Source organism: Papio anubis, chromosome 12, assembly GCF_008728515.1.
Source record: "Papio anubis isolate 15944 chromosome 12, Panubis1.0, whole genome shotgun sequence".
In the NCBI taxonomy this organism is placed as follows: domain Eukaryota; kingdom Metazoa; phylum Chordata; class Mammalia; order Primates; family Cercopithecidae; genus Papio; species Papio anubis.
In genome coordinates this window covers 4,788,178-4,806,653 of record NC_044987.1, presented here as the reverse complement: position 1 = coordinate 4,806,653, position 18,476 = coordinate 4,788,178, and the positions used below count along the sequence as shown (strand labels likewise).

The 18,476-nt window shown below is 41.8% G+C and overlaps 1 protein-coding gene across 6 annotated transcripts in view; it reads right to left on the bottom strand.

Annotated features, from left to right (window-relative positions):
- Positions 1-18,476, bottom strand: part of PRDM10 (PR/SET domain 10) — a 101,820-nt gene that overhangs the window by 56,445 nt on the left and 26,899 nt on the right. For all 6 annotated transcript variants that reach the window (XR_002517319.2, XM_021926756.2, XM_003910962.5 and 3 more), the window contains exons 2-4: positions 5,705-5,891; positions 2,551-2,715; positions 324-383 (exon numbers count right to left, since the gene is read on the bottom strand). Coding sequence is in view for 5 of the 6 variants with exons in the window: in XM_021926756.2 (XP_021782448.2) it covers positions 324-383; positions 2,551-2,715; positions 5,705-5,773 (294 nt within the window). In the remaining variant the exon portion in view is untranslated. The remainder of the gene's footprint in view (positions 1-323; positions 384-2,550; positions 2,716-5,704; positions 5,892-18,476) is intronic.

The window sequence follows — 18,476 nt, the reverse complement described above, 5'->3', positions numbered from 1 at the left end:
CTATATCAATTTCCAAAAAGGGAGATACTTTTAAACCTCATGATTATTCCTTGGTTCTTGAACCAATATCCTGTTTATATGCTTATTTTTAAAAATTTCTCTGGCAAATCACTTTCTATTACCAGATCATTCCAGTATATACTTATTGAAATATGTTAATATTATGTTACATTTTGCTTTGTTTTCATTAAAGGAGCTGGAGAACATTCTTAGTACATAAGAAACAAACATCCAGAGATGGTGCAGTGTGAAGGGATGGGGGCATTCCAGGCACAGTGGCATTCACAGTGTTATCCCCAAACAAGAAAAAGACAATTCATTACCTGCTGAGCTGTAGCATCCTGTTGGACATAAGCTACCTGGCCTGGGTCTGTAAACAGAGTCTAAACAAACAAACAAACAAACAATTAGCAGTAGCTCTTTGGATAGCCTGCCTACACAGAAAAATTATCCTACTGCTAAGCACCAATTTTTAGAAAAGCTAACTCCCATTTTAGCTAGTAATAATCTTTCATTAATACGGAAAATAAAGATAGTAATCTTAAATTTAGCTAAAGCCTTTCATTCAGAAGGCTCCAAAGAGATTGTAGAAGCTAACCATCCCAATGGCTAACATACTTCACAATTTTACTCCTAAGCAAAGCCTCTCTTGGGGCTGAATGTCACAGTTCATTAAAACGGCATCTCGTGAAAACAAAAGAGACATGACGTGAACAAGGGTTCATAGGTTCACACATAACACTGCTCACAGTGTAGCCTTGTGATTAAATGAAAATGGATGGGGATAGACAGGCATCCAGAAGAGGATTGCATTCCCAAGGATTACAGCTCTTTCAAACGTAAGTGCATGTTTATTATCAGAAGAGAAGTAGAAGGAAAGTAAATTGAACTTAATGTTCCATGAGTTCTTTTTTGGATAGTCAATAAAGTCATAATTTTTTTAAAAATCACCATCATAAACTAAGTTGGGTCATGATGCAGCAAAGCTAACTAGAGAAAATTCTTTGAAACTATTGTAGCCAGGGTACCACGGTTACTATCTCTAATCCAGAAAAATGTCAAAATGTCCTTTCTTCTAAAGTTTCTAAAAATCTAGCTAGGCGTGGTGACTCACGCCTGTAATCCCAGCACTTTGGGAGGCTGGGGCAGGCAGATCGCCTGAGGTCAGGAGTTCAAGACCAGCCTGGCCAAAACGGCGAAAACCCATCTCTACTAAAAATACAAAAATTAGCTGGTTATGGTGGTGGGTGCCTGTAATCCCAGTTGCTTGGGAGGCTGAGACAGGAGAATCACTTGAACCAGGGAGGTGGAGGTTGCAATGAGCTGAGATTGTGCCACTGCATTCCAGCCTAGGAAACAGAGCAAGACTCTGTCTCGAAAAAATAAAAAATAAGTAAATAAAATAAAAATTATGCAAATTCAGACATTTAGTAACATTGTAATAAACTAAAAGTTGGTCACAGGACATTCTTACATAAACTAATCTTATTTTAATATAGGCATGGGTATTCCAAAAGTACCACTAAGTCTTCAGTGATTTCATACTTACGTAGATTTGAAAGGCACTGATTAGGCCGGCCTCATTTCTTTTTGGGAATGATCTGAGCCTCTTTTTTAATATCAAATGAGGACAAATTTTTATTACCAAGATGCTACTATAAAAGCATGGAATTTAGATGTTAAAGATACACATTTCAAAGTACTTTATACATTGTAAAGTGCTAACAATGTAAATTAACATTTATATGTTGGGGAATATTGGTGTCACTCATTTGGAAGCTACACTGCAAGTCACTGGCAACAAATAAAATAAAAGCAGCTATAATTGTACAGCTTTTACCAGTAAACATCTTTGCTTCTAGTACAACCTTGCAAATCAGTAAGTTATTAAGAAGTGGTAGCTAATAAGCTTAGCAGGACCCTTTCTTACACATTTAGCTGAAATAATCTGTATGTTTTCACAGAGCCTGGTTCTTGATACTTAGGAATAATAACAAATTCATAACCTAGTCAACTAGAGAGAAGAGCTATATACGAACCCATGCTCTTCTTACTGCATTTAGTGTCGAGAAGTAAATCACATCTTCCTCTGCCAAGCTGGTTACAAGCTCCTTGAGAGCATAGATCTTTTCTCTTTTTTTGAGACAGAGTCTCGCTCTGTCACTCAGGCCAGAGTGCGGTGGCATGATCTCGGCTCACTGCAACCTCTGCCTCCCAGGTTCAAGCAATTCTCTGCCTCAGCCTCCTGAGTAGCTGGGATTATAGGTGCCCACCACCATGCCTGGCTACTTTTTTGTATTTTTAGGAGAGACAGGGTTTCACCATCTTGCCCAGGCTGGTCTTGAACTCCTGACCTTGTGATTCACCCACCTCAGCCTCCCAAAGTGCTGGGATTACAGGCATGAGCCACCGCGCCCAGCTGAGAGCACAAATCTTATCTGAATACGTTCTGCATCACCAGTAGCTAGCACAATGACTGACAGAAGGTAAACACAAGTAATCGGTTAATTAGTTAATCAACAAATTATAAACAAATAATCCTTCACATGCCTGTGCGGCTTCCACTGGGTGGATGTATACCAGCGTGTGCTCTGGACCATCCACTGATGTGTAGGAGGCACCATCTGCCGTGTACACCACCTGCTGGGGTGGGCGAACCTGGTCATCGGCATAGACGATCTGAGCCACCGTTCCAGTGTCCGGAACAAAGTGCACCTGGCATAAAAAGGAGGCAAGGACGAAGAACAAAATCAGTCTCAGGAAGGTAAGAGATCGACAAGCACACCTGGGATTCTAAAATATCCCCAGTGAAAGGAGAATGGGGATGGATACACCTTCGTCTACACTGAGCTGATGACTAGGGGAGGATCCGAGGACTCTGTCATTGATTTACTGCTAACTGTTAGGCAACCGACTTAAATTCCCCTTTGCCTCAAATGTCCAATGCAGATAACTGTTTTGGGGAGTAATAAGGATGTGGTTAATTGATCCTGGAAACGACACTGCAGATTCCTGCTTGACAACACTACCAGAATGTCAAGACTCAAAAGCCAATTGCTCTCAACACATCATAAGAATTCTATTTTATAACTAATAGTGTCTTTCAGCAGACACGTTAAAATAAGGTCACTTTTGGCCAGATGTGGTGGCTCACACCTGTAATCCCAGCACTTTGGGAAGCTGAGGTGTGTGGATTACCTGAGGTCAGGAGTTCAGGACCAGCCTGGCCAACATGGTGAAACTCTATCTCTACTAAAAAAAATACAAAAATTAGCTGGGCATGGTGGGGGGCACCTGTAATCCCTGCTACTCGGGAGGCTGAGGCAGGAGAATTGCTTGAATCCGGGAGGCAGAGGTTGTAGTGAGCCGAGATCGCGCCACTGCACTCCAGACTGGGTGAGAAGAGTGAAACTCCGTCTCAAAACTAAACTAAACTAAACTAAACCGAACCAAACTGAACCAAACCAAACCAAACCAAACCAAACCAAACTAAACTAAACTAAACTAAACTAAAGTCACTTTCTTTCCTGCAAGTTGTTTCATACACAAAGCACATACTGGAGGTGTATCAGTAAATGCTTGCTGAATCATTGAATGGAATAGAACTCTTCCTTGCCAGGTAGATGAAGACACAGAAAATTCTAATAAAGTACTTTTAAGGCGTTCTGGACAACTATTTCAGCTGTCACCAGGGTAAATAATTTTCTCCCAAGACCTAAAGAACTAAAGCAGAAATCGAGTTTTGTAAAATATTTTCTGAGTGGTCAGCTTTGGAGGATTGAATTCTTGAAGGCCTGAGCTTGGCACATGGCCTGATGCCTGATATTGAAGGTCTGGAAGCAGATGGCCAAAGCACACATTTGGGAGAGAAATAATTTATGTGTTGCTATCGAAGTCAGGCACTCTTAGGGTGGAATCCTTGCTTTTATACTGCCTTGGCTTTGGGCCTAACTTTTTTATGTCAGTTTTCTCTAGTGAAGGATTGTAGATCCCAAAGATAATATAAACTAATTTAATCCCCAGAAGGAAACCTAAGAGACAAAATGTAATCAAACACCACAGAAATACAACAAACTTCTACCTCTACACTAAACGATTAGTCTGGCTTCTACATAAATTTGATTTGTCTGGGAAGATAAAGTTTGTCTATTGGAAAAATTAGGCTCATATTTGAGCAGGCTTAATTGCTATAAGACAATTTTGTGACTTTAGATTTGTTCATTAACATCAAAGCCTTGAACTAGTTTCAGTGCTTAAGAAGGGAAAACATGTTTCCTCCAGACAAGTTATCCAAGCTTTTCCGCTTGGTCTTCAGCACTCATTAAATCAGAATTCCCAGCTGGCGGAAGAACCAATTGGGAGGAAGGAGTGCCACAGGGACCCTGACCTTGGCTATCTACTATCTGGTTACCCACAGACAGGGCCCTGGTCATGCAGTGTCACAACTAGATTTTCTTTTGTTTTGCTTTTTAATGAACTACAATTTTGTTTATAAATAAAATATACCAAAATACATAGCTGCATGGAAGTGACCTCAAAATGATTTCCAGGAGAAATAAAACAGAATTTTCATATACTCTGCTGAAAACATCGGTGGAACTTTTTTAAGTAATCAGACTAAGACTTCATTTATTTTTATTTTTAGAGACAGGGTCTCATTCTGTCACCCAGGCTACAGTGTAGTGGTGCAGTCATGGTTCACTGCAGCCTCCACCTCCTGGAGACATGACTGCACCACTACAGGCATGCACCACCATGTCCAGCAAATTTTTTTTTTTTTTTTGTAGAGTCAGGGCCTCACTTTGTTGCCCAGGCTGGTCTTGAACTCCTGGCCTGAATTGATCCTCCTGCCTTGGCCTCCCAAACTGCTGGGAAAGGCATGAACCACCATCTTTGGCCCATACTGAGACTTTTTAATCATACCAGATGACCAATTTTATTGATTGTATATTTATTATATTGCTTAAATTAAATAGAATCTGCATACTTAAATGTTTCAGTGTAACTTCTTGATTTTGATATGGTACTATGGTTATGCAATTTAATGAAACATTAAATTTGTATGTTTACTATAATGTTTAAAAATTAAGTTTTATGCTTTGGTCACATATAAAACATGGCTCCATATGACTGCTAATCATCCCAAAATTCAATTCCACACCAAAAATGCAGAGATTTGCCGTCACTAAGAACAGTCAGAATAACGTGGTTGGTTCTAGCAGCAATCTGAAAGGATGACAGCAGCATTTGATCAAGTGACTAACCTCTAAAGTGGCTGACTCATAATGGAACAACTTTCACTTAGAGGTTTATATTCTGAATTTAAAAAGAAAAGAAAAGGCCACTCACTTTATATACATACCTGTACTCATTACACACAAAGGACCAAACTCCTACAGATAACATAAAAGAAACAAACTATAGTTTGAGGTTTTCAGCACCAATAACAGAAATAAAACAGGGTAGTAAAACAGACTATGACAGTAAATTGCAGACAAGGTGGAGAAGCCTATAGGTGGTGGTCTAGCTCTCCTAACTCACAGTGAGCCACGTCGATGGAGCATTCAAGGTGCCAAAACAATCCCTATTCCCTGGGTGCGAGTTCTTCATGTTGGCTCCTCCCAACCAGTCACTACTAGATAGTCAGCAAACTGTGTCCAGCTGAAAACCTCTCAATACCAAGCTGGAAAAGACCAGTCTTCACCTGTGCAGCATTCTGTTCGTGCTCTGCAGACGTCGGCCACACGTGCGAGCTTTCATCTTTGGAATCCATCTTCTCCCAGCTGGACAGCTCCACGTCTGGCACACCTAGAGCAGCACGGGGTGCAGGACAGTCATCTGTCTACCACACGTGTGTTCATGAAGGACAGAAAGGTCTGTCTGCAGTGACCCTGAGAAAACACAGAAAAGGAACCAAGACTTTCAGTAGATAAATACATTTCAATAGATTACAATTTCAACCACAAAGAGTAGAAGAAAGATTTGTCATAAAGCAACACACCTGGGCAAAAAACATAAAAATGAAGATATTATTTGTGATAATAATATAGGCCACGTACAGTGACTCGTGCCTGTAATTGTAGCTCTTTGGGTTTTTGTTTTTTTTTTTTTTGGGTGGGGGGAGTTGTTTTTGTTTTTGAGATGGAGTCTCGCTCTGCTGCCCAGGCTGGAGTGCAGTGGCACGATCTAGGTTCACTGCAACCTCCGCCTCCCAGGTTTAAGCGATTCTCCTGCCTCAGCCTCCTGAGTAGCTTGGACTACGGGCATGAGCAACCATGCCTAGCTAATTTTTTGTATTTTTAGTAGAGATGTGTTTTCACCATGTTGGCCAGGCTAGTCTCAAACTCCTGAGCTCAAGTGATCCACCTGCCTTGGTCTCCCAAAGTGCTGGGATTACATGCATGAGCCACCACTCTTGGCCAATCCCAGCTCTTTGAGAGGCCAAGATAGGAGGATCGCTTGAGGCAGGGAGTTTGAGACCAGCCTGGTCAACATGGCAAGACCCCATCTCTATTTAATAAAAAGAAATTTAAAAATATAATAATATAATGTATTGCATGCTTGCTATGTTCTAAACACTCATTGGGGGTGTATATGTATAATATCTTATAAAATTATATATTTTGCATATATATTTGTATATACATACATGTGTGCATGTTTGTATAATGCAATCCTCATTAAAAATACTGAAGGTAATCTTAGTTCTCGTGAGGAGAATGAGTTTCTCAGATGCCAAAAGCAGGCTCTTTCCTTGTAGACACTAACTTCCCATTCCACCTTTACTTCAAAATGAACAGCAGAATAAGAAGTCTCAAGATGAGGGGAAAGTGGCAATTTTCTGTGTAAAAAATTTGGTGAATGCAAATACAAACTTTTTTTCTCACATGGTCAGTGCTGGAGTGATTAGCGGCCAAATAAAAAGCCTCACCAAATTTCAACACACATAATATCTGCATCTCAAAGTCTTATTCCTTCCCAAAACAGCCTTTTTGAGGTAGTCAGTCTTCCCTTTTGATGATGATAAAATGTTGGTATTTTAGAAGTCCACTTGACATTTGCTGTGTTAACAGGGCAGCAGCCACAACACCAGAATAAAGACCAAAGAAGAAAAAAAGAGGAGGTACACGAACTTCCAAAGTCTGTGCCCACCTCTGGAAAACAGGGGATGCCATGTCCATCTTCTGAGCCATCCAGGGGCCTGTTCCTGCTTCGCCTCAACATGATCATTCTCATCCCCACCATGCAGCGCCCCCCACCACACTTACTCACCCTGCATGCACCCTACTCTTCCAATTCCCATTTGGGGGGGACTGGAAAGACTGTCACATCCACCAACAGGTGAATGTAAGAAGAAAGGAACACAAGGGAACTTCATGGAGATATGAGAATATCCTGCATCTTGTACCTGAATTGGGGTGGTGGTTACATAAGGAATATGTGTGTCAAAAGCCATCAACCTATTAAGTAGAGATATGTGAATTTTATTACATTTAAATTATACCCTAATAAAGTTGATTTTTTTTAAGCATACCTTCCTCATACAGCAGTTCTATTTAAAAATATATACAAAGATATTCAGGGTGAGTTTCATATGTATATAAATTATATCTCAACAAAGCCATTATTTAAAGAAACAAAAAGTATTAAGAAAGGAATAGGCTGGGTGCAGTGGTTCACACCTGTAATCCCAGCACTTTGGGAGGCCAAGGCCGACCGATTGCTTGAGGCCAGGAGGGCAAGACCAGCCTGGGCAACACGGTGAAACCCCATCTCTACAAAAAATACAAAAATTATCCAGGTGTGGTGGTGTGCACCTGTGGTCCCAGCTTCTCGGGAGTCTGAGGTGGAAGGATTACTTGAGCACGGGAGGCGGAGGTTACAGTGAGTCCAGATCACGCCACTGTACTGCACGGGTGGCAGAGTGAGATTCTGTCTCAAAAAAAAAGAAATTAAGAAAGAAAGGAATAAATGTCACCAATCATCTAAAGATCTATAAGAAGAAAATGACAAAATTGTACAAAAGGACATAAAAGGCTCAGTAATTGCAAAATCAGAGCCAGGCATGGTAGGGCACGCCTGTGGTCCCAGCTACTCAAGAGGCTGAGGTGGAGGATCCCTGAGCCTAAGCCCGGTTCAAGGCCAGCAAGGGCAACACAGAGAGACCTTGCTTTAAAAAAGGAAGGAAGGAAGGGAGGAAGGAATGAACATGATGATGATGATGATGCTATGATGTAACGAAATGGAATGAATGACGATGATGATGATGAAATGAAATGATGATGATGATGGAATGAATGATGATGATGATGATGAAATGATATTAAATAATATTTTAGATGGAAATGATGATGATGGAACAATGAAATGAACACAAACCAATGATGGATGGTTTGATGTGATGGATGATGATGATAAATGTGATGTGATGATGGTAAAATGAATGAAATGAATGGTAATGATGATGATGATGATGATGGATGATGATGATGATGTTATGATAAAATGGTCGGAAAATGGAATGAAAATGATGATGATGATGATAAACAAAATGAAATAAATGAATAATAAATGGAATGAATGGAATGATGATGATGGATGATGATGATGATACATGCTATGATAAAACGAATGAATGAACGAATGAATGAAATGGAATGAAATGGAATGAATGGAAAATGAAATGAAATGATGATGTGATGATGATGGATAGCCATGATGGCACGGAAGGAAGGAATGAAGGAAGGGGAGGGAGGGAGGAAGAGGAGAGTGGGAGTGGAGGGAAGGAAGGAGGAGGGAGGGAGGAGGGAGGGAAGGAGGGAGGAGGGAGGTGGAGGAAGGAAGGAAGGAAGGAAGAGTGGAGGAGGAGGGAGGTAGGAGGGAAGGAAGGAAGGAAGGAGGAGGAGGGAGGAAGGAAGAAGGAAGAAGGAAGGAGGGAGGGAAGGAAGAAGGAAGGAGGAAAGAAAGGAATTTAGACATAAAGAAATAGTGAAGAATGGATAAAGGATGCACAGGTGATGGAGGAAATGGAGTGAACATAATGCCTTTCCCTAAATTCTCTAAGTGCCTACCTTTATTTTTCTTTTTTTTTTCCCTCAGAGGTAGTCTCATTTGCCTCCAGGCTGGAGTGCAGTGGCGCCATCCCCACTCACTGCAAGCCTCCACCTCCCAGGTTCACCCATTCTCCTGCCCTCAGCCTCCCGGTAGCTGGGACTACAGGCTCTGGCCACCATGCCCGCTAATTTTTTTTGTATTTTTAGTATAGACGGAGTTTCACCACGTTAGCCAGGATGGTCTCGATCTCCTGACCTCGTGATCTGCCCGCCTTGGCCTCCCAAAGTGCTGGGATTACAGGCATGAGCCACAGCACCAGGCCCTAAGTGCCTAATTCTTAAAAACAAGATTTTCTTATAACCACAGTACTATTATCGAAATGAGGATGTTAACACGGAAACAGTACTATTACCTAATTCACAGACCTTATTCAAATTTTGTCAACTCTAATGAACGTCCTTTAAAAAGAATACAACATTTTTTCTCCTGGCCTGGGATGCAATCCGGTATTGCACACAGCACACTCAGCTGTCCTGCCCTTCAGTCTCCTTCAATCCCAAACAGTTCCCTGCTCTTTCTTGGTCTGCCGTGACCTTGACATTTATGAAATGCACAGGTCATTTATTTTTCAGAATGCTCCTCAATTTAAGTTTGTCTGATGTTTCTTCATGGTTAGATTCAGGATATGTATTTTTAGCAGAGACACCACAGAAGAGATGTGGTGTCCTTCCTATAGAGGAATTTGAGTTGTTTTGTTTCCTTCAGCTTGGCTCACTGATTGCACAAATGCTCAGGTGTGTACTATGCTAGGCACTGGGGTGCTACGGGGATCGGCAGGTACAGTCCATGCCCTCACAAAACCCACACAGCCCAGAGCATCTTTTTGTCTTTGTTTTCATGTCTAGAAAGGTATACTTCATATCTTCTTTTTTAATTATATTTGTATCTCTTTTAATAGGTAGTAAATGCAGCTGGCTCAAAATTCAAAAGGCACAAAAACGTATACAGTGGACAATCGCCCTACCTGGAATGCTCTAGCCATTCCTCAGAAGCAACCTATATTATCAATTTATTGTATTTTCTTCCAAAAATTATTTTGTGTACACACACACAAGCATATATATTCTCTCTCCCTCTCCAACCACAAATAGATGCATACTACTGATTCCACCACGGTAGCATTTGTTCTAGATCTCGTTTGTCCCATGTAATATCATACCCTTCATATTGTTCCATATATATACAGACATTCCTCATTCTTCATTACAGTTGCATATTTTTAATCTTGCATTCATAAACGCTTAGGTTATTTCTAATATTTTGCCATTACATGTGACACTATGATGAGAACTTTGGACATACATTGCTTTACAATGTATCTTGCATTTTATGTGTTAGTATCCCACGTTTTGGAATCTCTGAGGGAAGATACTAGCGAAGTTAAAGTGATTATCATATGTAAAATGGAGATGATTTTATTGTGAGGGTTAAATGATGTATGTAACAACTCTAGGCACAAGGTCTAGTACATAGTAGATGATCAAATATATCAATTTTCATATTTCACAAATGAGCCATACAGAGCTTCAGAATTTTCAAAACATTTTATACTCTTTAAAAATCTAACAATTTGGCTGGGCAAGGTGGCTCACACCTATAATCCCAGCATTTTGGGAGGCCAAGGTGGGCAGATCATTTGAGGTCAGGAGTTCAAGACCAGCCTGGGCAACATGGTGAAACCCCATCTCTACTAAAAATACAAAAATTAGCCAGGCTTGGTGGCGTGCACCTGTAGTCCCAGCAAGTCAGGAAGCTGAGACAGGAGAATTGCTTGAACCCAAAAGGAAGAGGTTGCAGAGAGCCCAGATCATGCCACTGCACTCCAGCCTGGGTGACAGAGCAAGACTCTGTCTCAAAGAAAAAAAAAAAAGGAGAAAGAAAAGAAATCTAACAATACATTCCTTGTACCTGAATATCTTTGATAGTAAGGCTTGTCATATTGATTTTCCTTTATTAATTTTCTTTTTAACTCCACAATGTTTGCAGCCCTGTTGATTTTGATTTATGGGAGACAGTAGAAGAATCCCAGGAGCAGGAGCCATGCTACCGCTGTCTGGCCGGCAGGTGCTGACAGGCTCTGGTAACCAGGGATAGACTTTCGCCCCTCACCTTTTTGCCTCTCCTACAGACCTGAGGGAACGGACAGCCACAACTATACCTTGTCTAGAAAACAGCAGCCATTTTCTGTCCTTTTCCCCTTGTCCCAAAAGAGTTAGAGATTTCATTTCCAGGAAGAGAATGATATGGTTGCATTTCTATTTTCTCTCTAATGATTGACTTTATTCAACAAGTATTTATTAGTACTTGGTATGTGCCAGGCACTGTTCTAGGTCCTTAAGAAACAAGTTTATAAAAAAAAAAAAAAATCCCTGGCTTCTTGCAGCTTCTAGTCTAGTTGTTTCTTTCCTGAACAGTGCTGTACAGGGTCTAAAGTGTGAACTTTACAATCAGACAAATCTGGGTTCTGAGCTCCCAAATCTTCCATGTGCTTAGTTGGGGCATTAGTAAGCCAAACGCTCTGATCCTCAGTATCCGCACTCAAAAGTCCAAACTACCAGCTGGGCGCGGCGGCTCACGCCTGTAATCCCGGCACTTTGAGAGGCCGAGGCAGGCAGATCACTTGAGGACAGGAGTTCGAGACCAGCCTGGCCAACATGGTGAAACCCCATCTCTACTAAAAATACAAAAATTAGCTGGGCACGGTGGCGTGCGCCTGTAATCCCAGCTGCTCAGGAGGCTGAGGCAGGAGAATCACCTGAACCTGAGAGGCGGGTGTTGCAGTGAGCTGAGATTGAGCCACTGCACTCCAGCCTAGACAACAAGAGGGAGACTCTGTCTAAAAATAAATAAATAAATAAATTAATTAATTAATCCAAATTACCTGCCCTGCATGGTTACTGTAAAAATTAACTACATGTTATATATTTCATCGAGTCTATAAAGCACTTTCCCCCCATATTTTAACATTTCTGGAATAGGTATCTATTTTACAATCAGTGGCATCTTGCAGTTACTGTCATCCAGGTGGCAGTCGGGACATAGGGTCACTGCCCACTCATGTGTGATCTCACTTCGACTGAGTCATGTGCACTGCTGACATACTTAGCCTAACTGCCACTTTAAAAAAAAGATTACACGATAACTCGGTATTCAAACCAAAAGACATGGAAACAGTAGCAGGGCACAAATTTTATTAGAGAAGCAAATATCCACCGCTGGAAAAATGACCTTAACCACCGAGGCCCTTACAGAACCTGGCTATAAAAGACAGCCCATGTGGATGAAGCTGTATGATGTGTTGTTATTACTGAGATTCACAGGAAAAAAAAAATGGCCTGAGGTTGAGTGAGAAAACAGCAGGTTTAAAACTTGCAGAACAGGTACTAGATGCTTAGAGGAGATTCCCGGAGACAGTGGTGTGCCCTCTTTTGAGAAACGCCACATCGCCAACGCTCTTCGTGGCACAGAGAATGATACTGTGTGGAAAACCACCCACATCAAGTACTCTGAGTCAACAAAGATTCTGAAGAATCAGACTCTTGGAGAAATTTTAGGAATATCTTAGTCAATCTATTTCTCTTTATATTTTCACTCTTTTGTATGCCAAAGAGTGAGATGATAAAAATCAACATCTAAACAAATCTAGAAGAGCTCTTTCAATAAGTATATAATTAAAATACTAAACGACAGAAAGCACTGGTGAAGCCAGGCACGGTGGCTCATGCCTGTAATCCCAGCACTTTGGGAGGTCGAGGCGGGTGGATCACGAGGTCAGGAGTTCGAGACCAGCCTGGCCAACATGGTAAAACCCTGTCTCTACTTAAAAAATACAAAAATTAGCCGGCATGGTGGTGTGAGCCTGTAATCCCAGCTACTTGGGAGGCTGAGGCAGAACTGCTTGAACCGGGGAGGCGGAGGTTGCAGTGAGCCAAGGTCGCACCACTGCACTCCAGCCTGGGTGACAGAGTGAGACTCCATCTCAAAAAACAAACAAAAAAAGCCACTTGTGTCAGAAGTACAGTTGGCAAGATTTTTTTCTTACTAATGTGTAAAATCACTGTGTATCTTACCATCAACATCTTAGACTCAATAAAATATGGCAATATTTGTGATCATATAACAATGATGAACATTGAAGAAAGGGTAGCAATTTTTTTCATGCTTGGTGAACGTCAAACACATTTTTTAGTACATGGCAAGCACGGGGAGAAAAAGGTGGCAGAAAACTCTGCTCCCAGAGAACTCACAATCTAGTTGGAGAGATGACATCCCACTTTGCAGCTCACCCCATGGCTACACTTGCAGGGTGAGAGTGACAGTGATGAAGAGTGAGGGGAAGTAGGAAGGAAGGATAAACCTCTACGTTTCCAACTAGTTCAGCGATAAGGCTGGGCAGGCACCAGACAATGGAGTATCCTAGTGTGCCAGCCTCCACCATCACCTGCCCGCCTAGGAGCCCTGAGTTCCCATCGTGCCGTTCACCCCACAGCCCTACCCGCTCACCATCCACCAGCCTGCCCCGCCCCCAACATCACTGAGCCCTTCTCAGCTAAAGCCGACATCCGGAACTCCCAGGGACTTAGGATGCAGGAGCTCCTGTCTTCATCACCTGCACACAGAGGTGGAGGAAGAGGCCCAGATTCACCTTCAAAGGTAGATGAGTATCTGGAATCCCAGGCTGAACTACAAATACAATTTCACTTAAAATGTTGTGACACACAGTGGTTAAGTTCCACAGCACTGTTGGTACATTATTAACCTCAGACACATTGAGAAGCAACAAAGGTTTCTGTACTGGCCTTGCACCTAAAATGCCAGACACGTCGTTATTGACAAGGAAAGCAGCTTACCACATTCCAGACAACGCGCTTACAAATACACTTTTCGGGCTCGTTATGAACTAACGAGCACAAACTGTGGGCTCTCTCCCTGAAATCCAACTCTACACATGCCACGGAAAGAAGTTATAGGGAGATTGATTTTCTGACTCATTATGAACTAACGAGCACAAACTGTGGGCTTTCTCCCTGAAATCCAACTCTACACACGCCACGGAAAGAAGTTATGGGGAGATTGATGAGCCTGCAAGATGAACATAAAAACTGTGAGAACAAAAATGGAGGAGGGTGAGTGCCAGTCTGGGGAGGGAGTTGTGGATGGGCCCAGGAAACAGCCCAGACAGACAGGGACCAGGTTCCACAGAAGAGATTAGGGGGTGGAGGCAGAATTTTTCTGTTGTTCTCTCTCTGATATTACCCTGAGCTCCTGCCGCCCAACCCGCAATCCTACCCCCTCACTATCCACCAGCCTCATTCCTAACATTACTAAGCCCTTCTCAGCTAAAGCCAACATCCAGAACCCCCCAGGATGTAGGACTCAGGAGCCCAAATTAGCAACCTGCTGGGGGAAAATGTGGCAAAAATTAAGCAATATCTGCTGATGCAGTCATCAACACTGCAATATAGAAACACAGCAAAGGATGAGTGCAAAGAATCAAATCATAACAAAAAAAAATTAACACAGCGGCCGCTCTGTGCTGCATGGCAGTGGGAAAACCTCAAGGCAGCAAAAAAGGCTGGGTAGGGTGCAAATAGCAGGTGCCAGGAGGATGGCAAGGTACTGGGCACTCTGCTGCCACACACTCCCCCGCTGCAGAGCTAGCAAAAACATGTTCAGACAGGACGGTTCCTTTAGGGGAAAAGGAGTGGATGACCCAGAGACTCTGGCCTGATAAACAAGCAATTGCTCATTTAAAAAAATTTAACATTTCACTTTTCTTTCAACGAATATGCACTAGCTATATGGTGATTTTTGCTGACCCAAGCATAAAAAGAGCATTCTTCAGAATATTTATATAGCAATTAGTCTCCATTTAAAGAAATGATACTTGGGCTTTGTTTAAATGAGTTACCATAAATACTACAGGCCTTGGGCTGGATTTGTACATATTTGTGTTAGAGTCGTCTTTGGAATCAGACAGGCTAGCTTCAAAGCTTGGATTTGCCACTTGTAGCTTTTGGCAATTTGCTTAATTTCTCTGAGCTCCACCTTCTTCATATATAAGGATAAAGAACTAAGAATATTAGATATTTAACGAATAGGAAGGCCTGGCACAGTGACTCACGCCTATAATCCCAGCACTTTTGGAGGTCAAGGTGGGCAGATCACTTGAGGTCAGGAGTTTGAGACCAGCCTGGCCAACATGGTGAAACCCTATCTCTACTAAAAGTACAAAAAAAAAAAAAAAAAAAATTAGCCAGGCGTGGTGGTGCGTGCCTGTAATCCCAGCTACTCGGCAGGCTCAGACAAGAATCACTTGAACCCGGAAGGCAGAGGTTGAGGTGAGCTGAGATTGTGCCACCACACTTCAGCCTGGGTGACAGAGTGAGACCCTGTCTCAAAAAACAAAAACAAAACACAAATAGAAAACAATGGTAAATTGTGCGTAACACAAAACACCTGTATGTCAAGAAACAGAAAACACACCCTTCTAAACTCATACTTAAGATCAGATTCCACTTGGTAACTAAAAAAATAAGTGTATAGAGAAAACACATCTTCTTTAAGATATTGAGTTATAAAAAGGGGGAAGAAAGATAATAGGAAATCAAATTCTATGGCGTAGAATAACAGAACTAATTTCAGAATTAGAAGAGAAATTCTAGGCCCATAGTTCTGAAATATGTTCAGATGACAGGGACCCTGAAGACATAGCACCATGAAATATTAATAGCTGACATGTACGGCATTTGTTATGAACCAGGCACGTTCCCTAAAAAGGAAGGGAATTCTGGCATACGCTTCAACAGGGAGGAATCTTGACGACATTACACTAATCACACATATTGGTTCATTTAATCCTCACAATAACTTATGAAGGAGGTACATTATATCTCTACTTTACAGGTGATGGATGGAGACAGAGAGAGGCGAAGTGACTTGTCCAGGGTAACAGAGCTAGGAAGCAGTGGAGCTACGATGCAACCTGGGCATGAGGCTGCCTAGCCCACATGCTCAGCCACAATTCTACACTGCTTCTCATCCCACAAACTAAGAACACTGGACCTGCATGATGATTCCAGTATAAATGACTCCACTAATGAGCCATGTAACAATCATATCCAGCCTCACTTTACTTTTTTTTCTTTTTTTTTTTGAGATGGAGTTTCGCTCTTATTACCCAGGCTAGAGTGCAGTAGCGCAATCTCAGCTCACTGCAACCTCTGCCTTTTGGGTTCAAGTGACTCTCCTGCCTCAGCCTCCTGTGTAGCTGGGATTACAGGTGTCCACCACCACACCTGGCTAATTTTTTGTATTTTTAGTAGAGACAGGGTTTCACCATGTTGGCCAGGCTGGTCTCGAACTCCTGACCTCAGGTGATCCACCCGCCTTGGCCTCCCAAAGTGCTGGGATTACAGGCATGAATCACTGCACCCAGCCATCTTTATTATTATCATTTTTTGAAGTGTTAAATGAAGGAAGATTAGGTATTCCCAAGTTTTCCACCAACTTTTTTGCCACTTGTTCGCTTGTCACATCCTAATGCTGGCTAAAATGACTGGCAACAACAGCAACAAAGAGTTAACAACATTTTGTGAGACTGAAAAATCATAATTAAACAAATACTGTCCTTGATTTCTATTAAATGAAAGACACCTCTGTCCAGCTCTAGAACACTAGTGTTTTAGGGAGGATAGTTTGAGGACAGATCATCTAGAACAACTTCTATTTTATAGAATCATGTCAAGTCCAGAGCAAGTCAATGGCAACACCAGAATCAGAGGCTGAGACTTCCAACACTCTTAGCCCTAGGTCACACTGTGGCCACAGGACTGACCATGGAAAGGATTTAGAGGAGTCTTCAACGAGAGATTCCTGATTCTGCAGGACGCTGTTTATCTTAGCTTTGTCTTCGTTTCTTTAAGACTGTGGCCCTTGACTGCCCGCTTAGAGAAACAGTCTTGCGCTCTGTAGCCCAAGTCAAGGAAAAGTGTTTTACCAGCCATCACAATAGTCCAGCAAAGTCAGCAACCTCTGCTTAAGAGCTAGTGAGATTGGAGAGGGCAGTGATCTGGACAGAAAACTCGTGCCAGGCCTCTGAAGGGTGGTCTCCTGGCAAGAGACGAGCCCTCCCTCCTTGTGACAAAAATGTTTTTCACTTTTTTAGTGCCTTTCTCTTTCTTCCTTTATTTCTATTTTCTCTTTCTTTCTTTTTGTCTAAGATAAAAGTTCTAGGATACAAATTAGCTCATTACAAAATACCCACTTTGAAAATTTTAGAATAATCCTATGAGATTATAAAAGCTCTGCGTAACAACCATACATCAAAGAAAAGCTTGATGCAGAGTAACGAAGGAGAAAAGCAGTGTCACAGGAAGGCCCAAATTAGCAACCTGCTAGGGTAAAAAGTGGCAAAAATTAAGTAATGTCTGTTCTATGCAAATGTTCAAGGTCTGTGAACCGAAAACAGTGAATTAAGCTAGGTGGCAATGAATGAGGTAAGAAAACCAATGAGGTAAGAGGCACCAAGCTAGAACCTTCCCAGCAAGAACGGGCACAAGACAAAAGACAACTGAGATATAGGTTAAATTCCAAATGCACATTGTAATTTATTTGATGGCATTTTAAATGTATACTCCCTTTAAAACTATGTTACACACCATCTTTTGATTCCCAGAATAATAGAAAAGCATATTAACTTATAATTAAATTGAAATAAATTAAGCTGAAATAAAATAAAAATTTAAGCAATCATCTGTTACAATGTCGGTGATTAAAAAAAGCAAGGAAACAAAACTAAATGCATTTAGACAAACCAGTTACCTCTTTGTGAAATAAGCTCATCAAAGTATCTTTTCAGCTCTATAATTGAGACAAAATGATTTTTTAAAAAATCATGGTACTTGAAGAAACAGAAGACTAAACAGTGTAAGATAAAACACCAATAAGACTCTTACGTAGGTATAAAGATGAGACTTGTATCCAGAAGACTTGCATCCAAAATTCTAAACATTTTGGAGCTAGGTGGGACAAGAACTCACTATGTTTGATTTGACTTTGAACTACAACGTTCCTCCGCCTTGAGCACAGCACAAGGCATTCCGGCATCCTGCATTCCCAGCACGCTCAGCAGTGCAGAGTGGAGGGGCCAGGCACCCACTGGAGCCACCCAGCCCGGCTTCCAGCCCCGCCTCCAGCTCACCAGCAGCTGACCTGGTACGAATTGCCCAGCCTCTCTATGACTCAACTCTATCACCTGTAACATGGAGACAAGAACAGTATCACCCTCACAGAGGTGTAAACAGGACTCAATGATATAATATTTGCAAAGTGCTGAGAACAGAGGCTACACTATGGTAAGC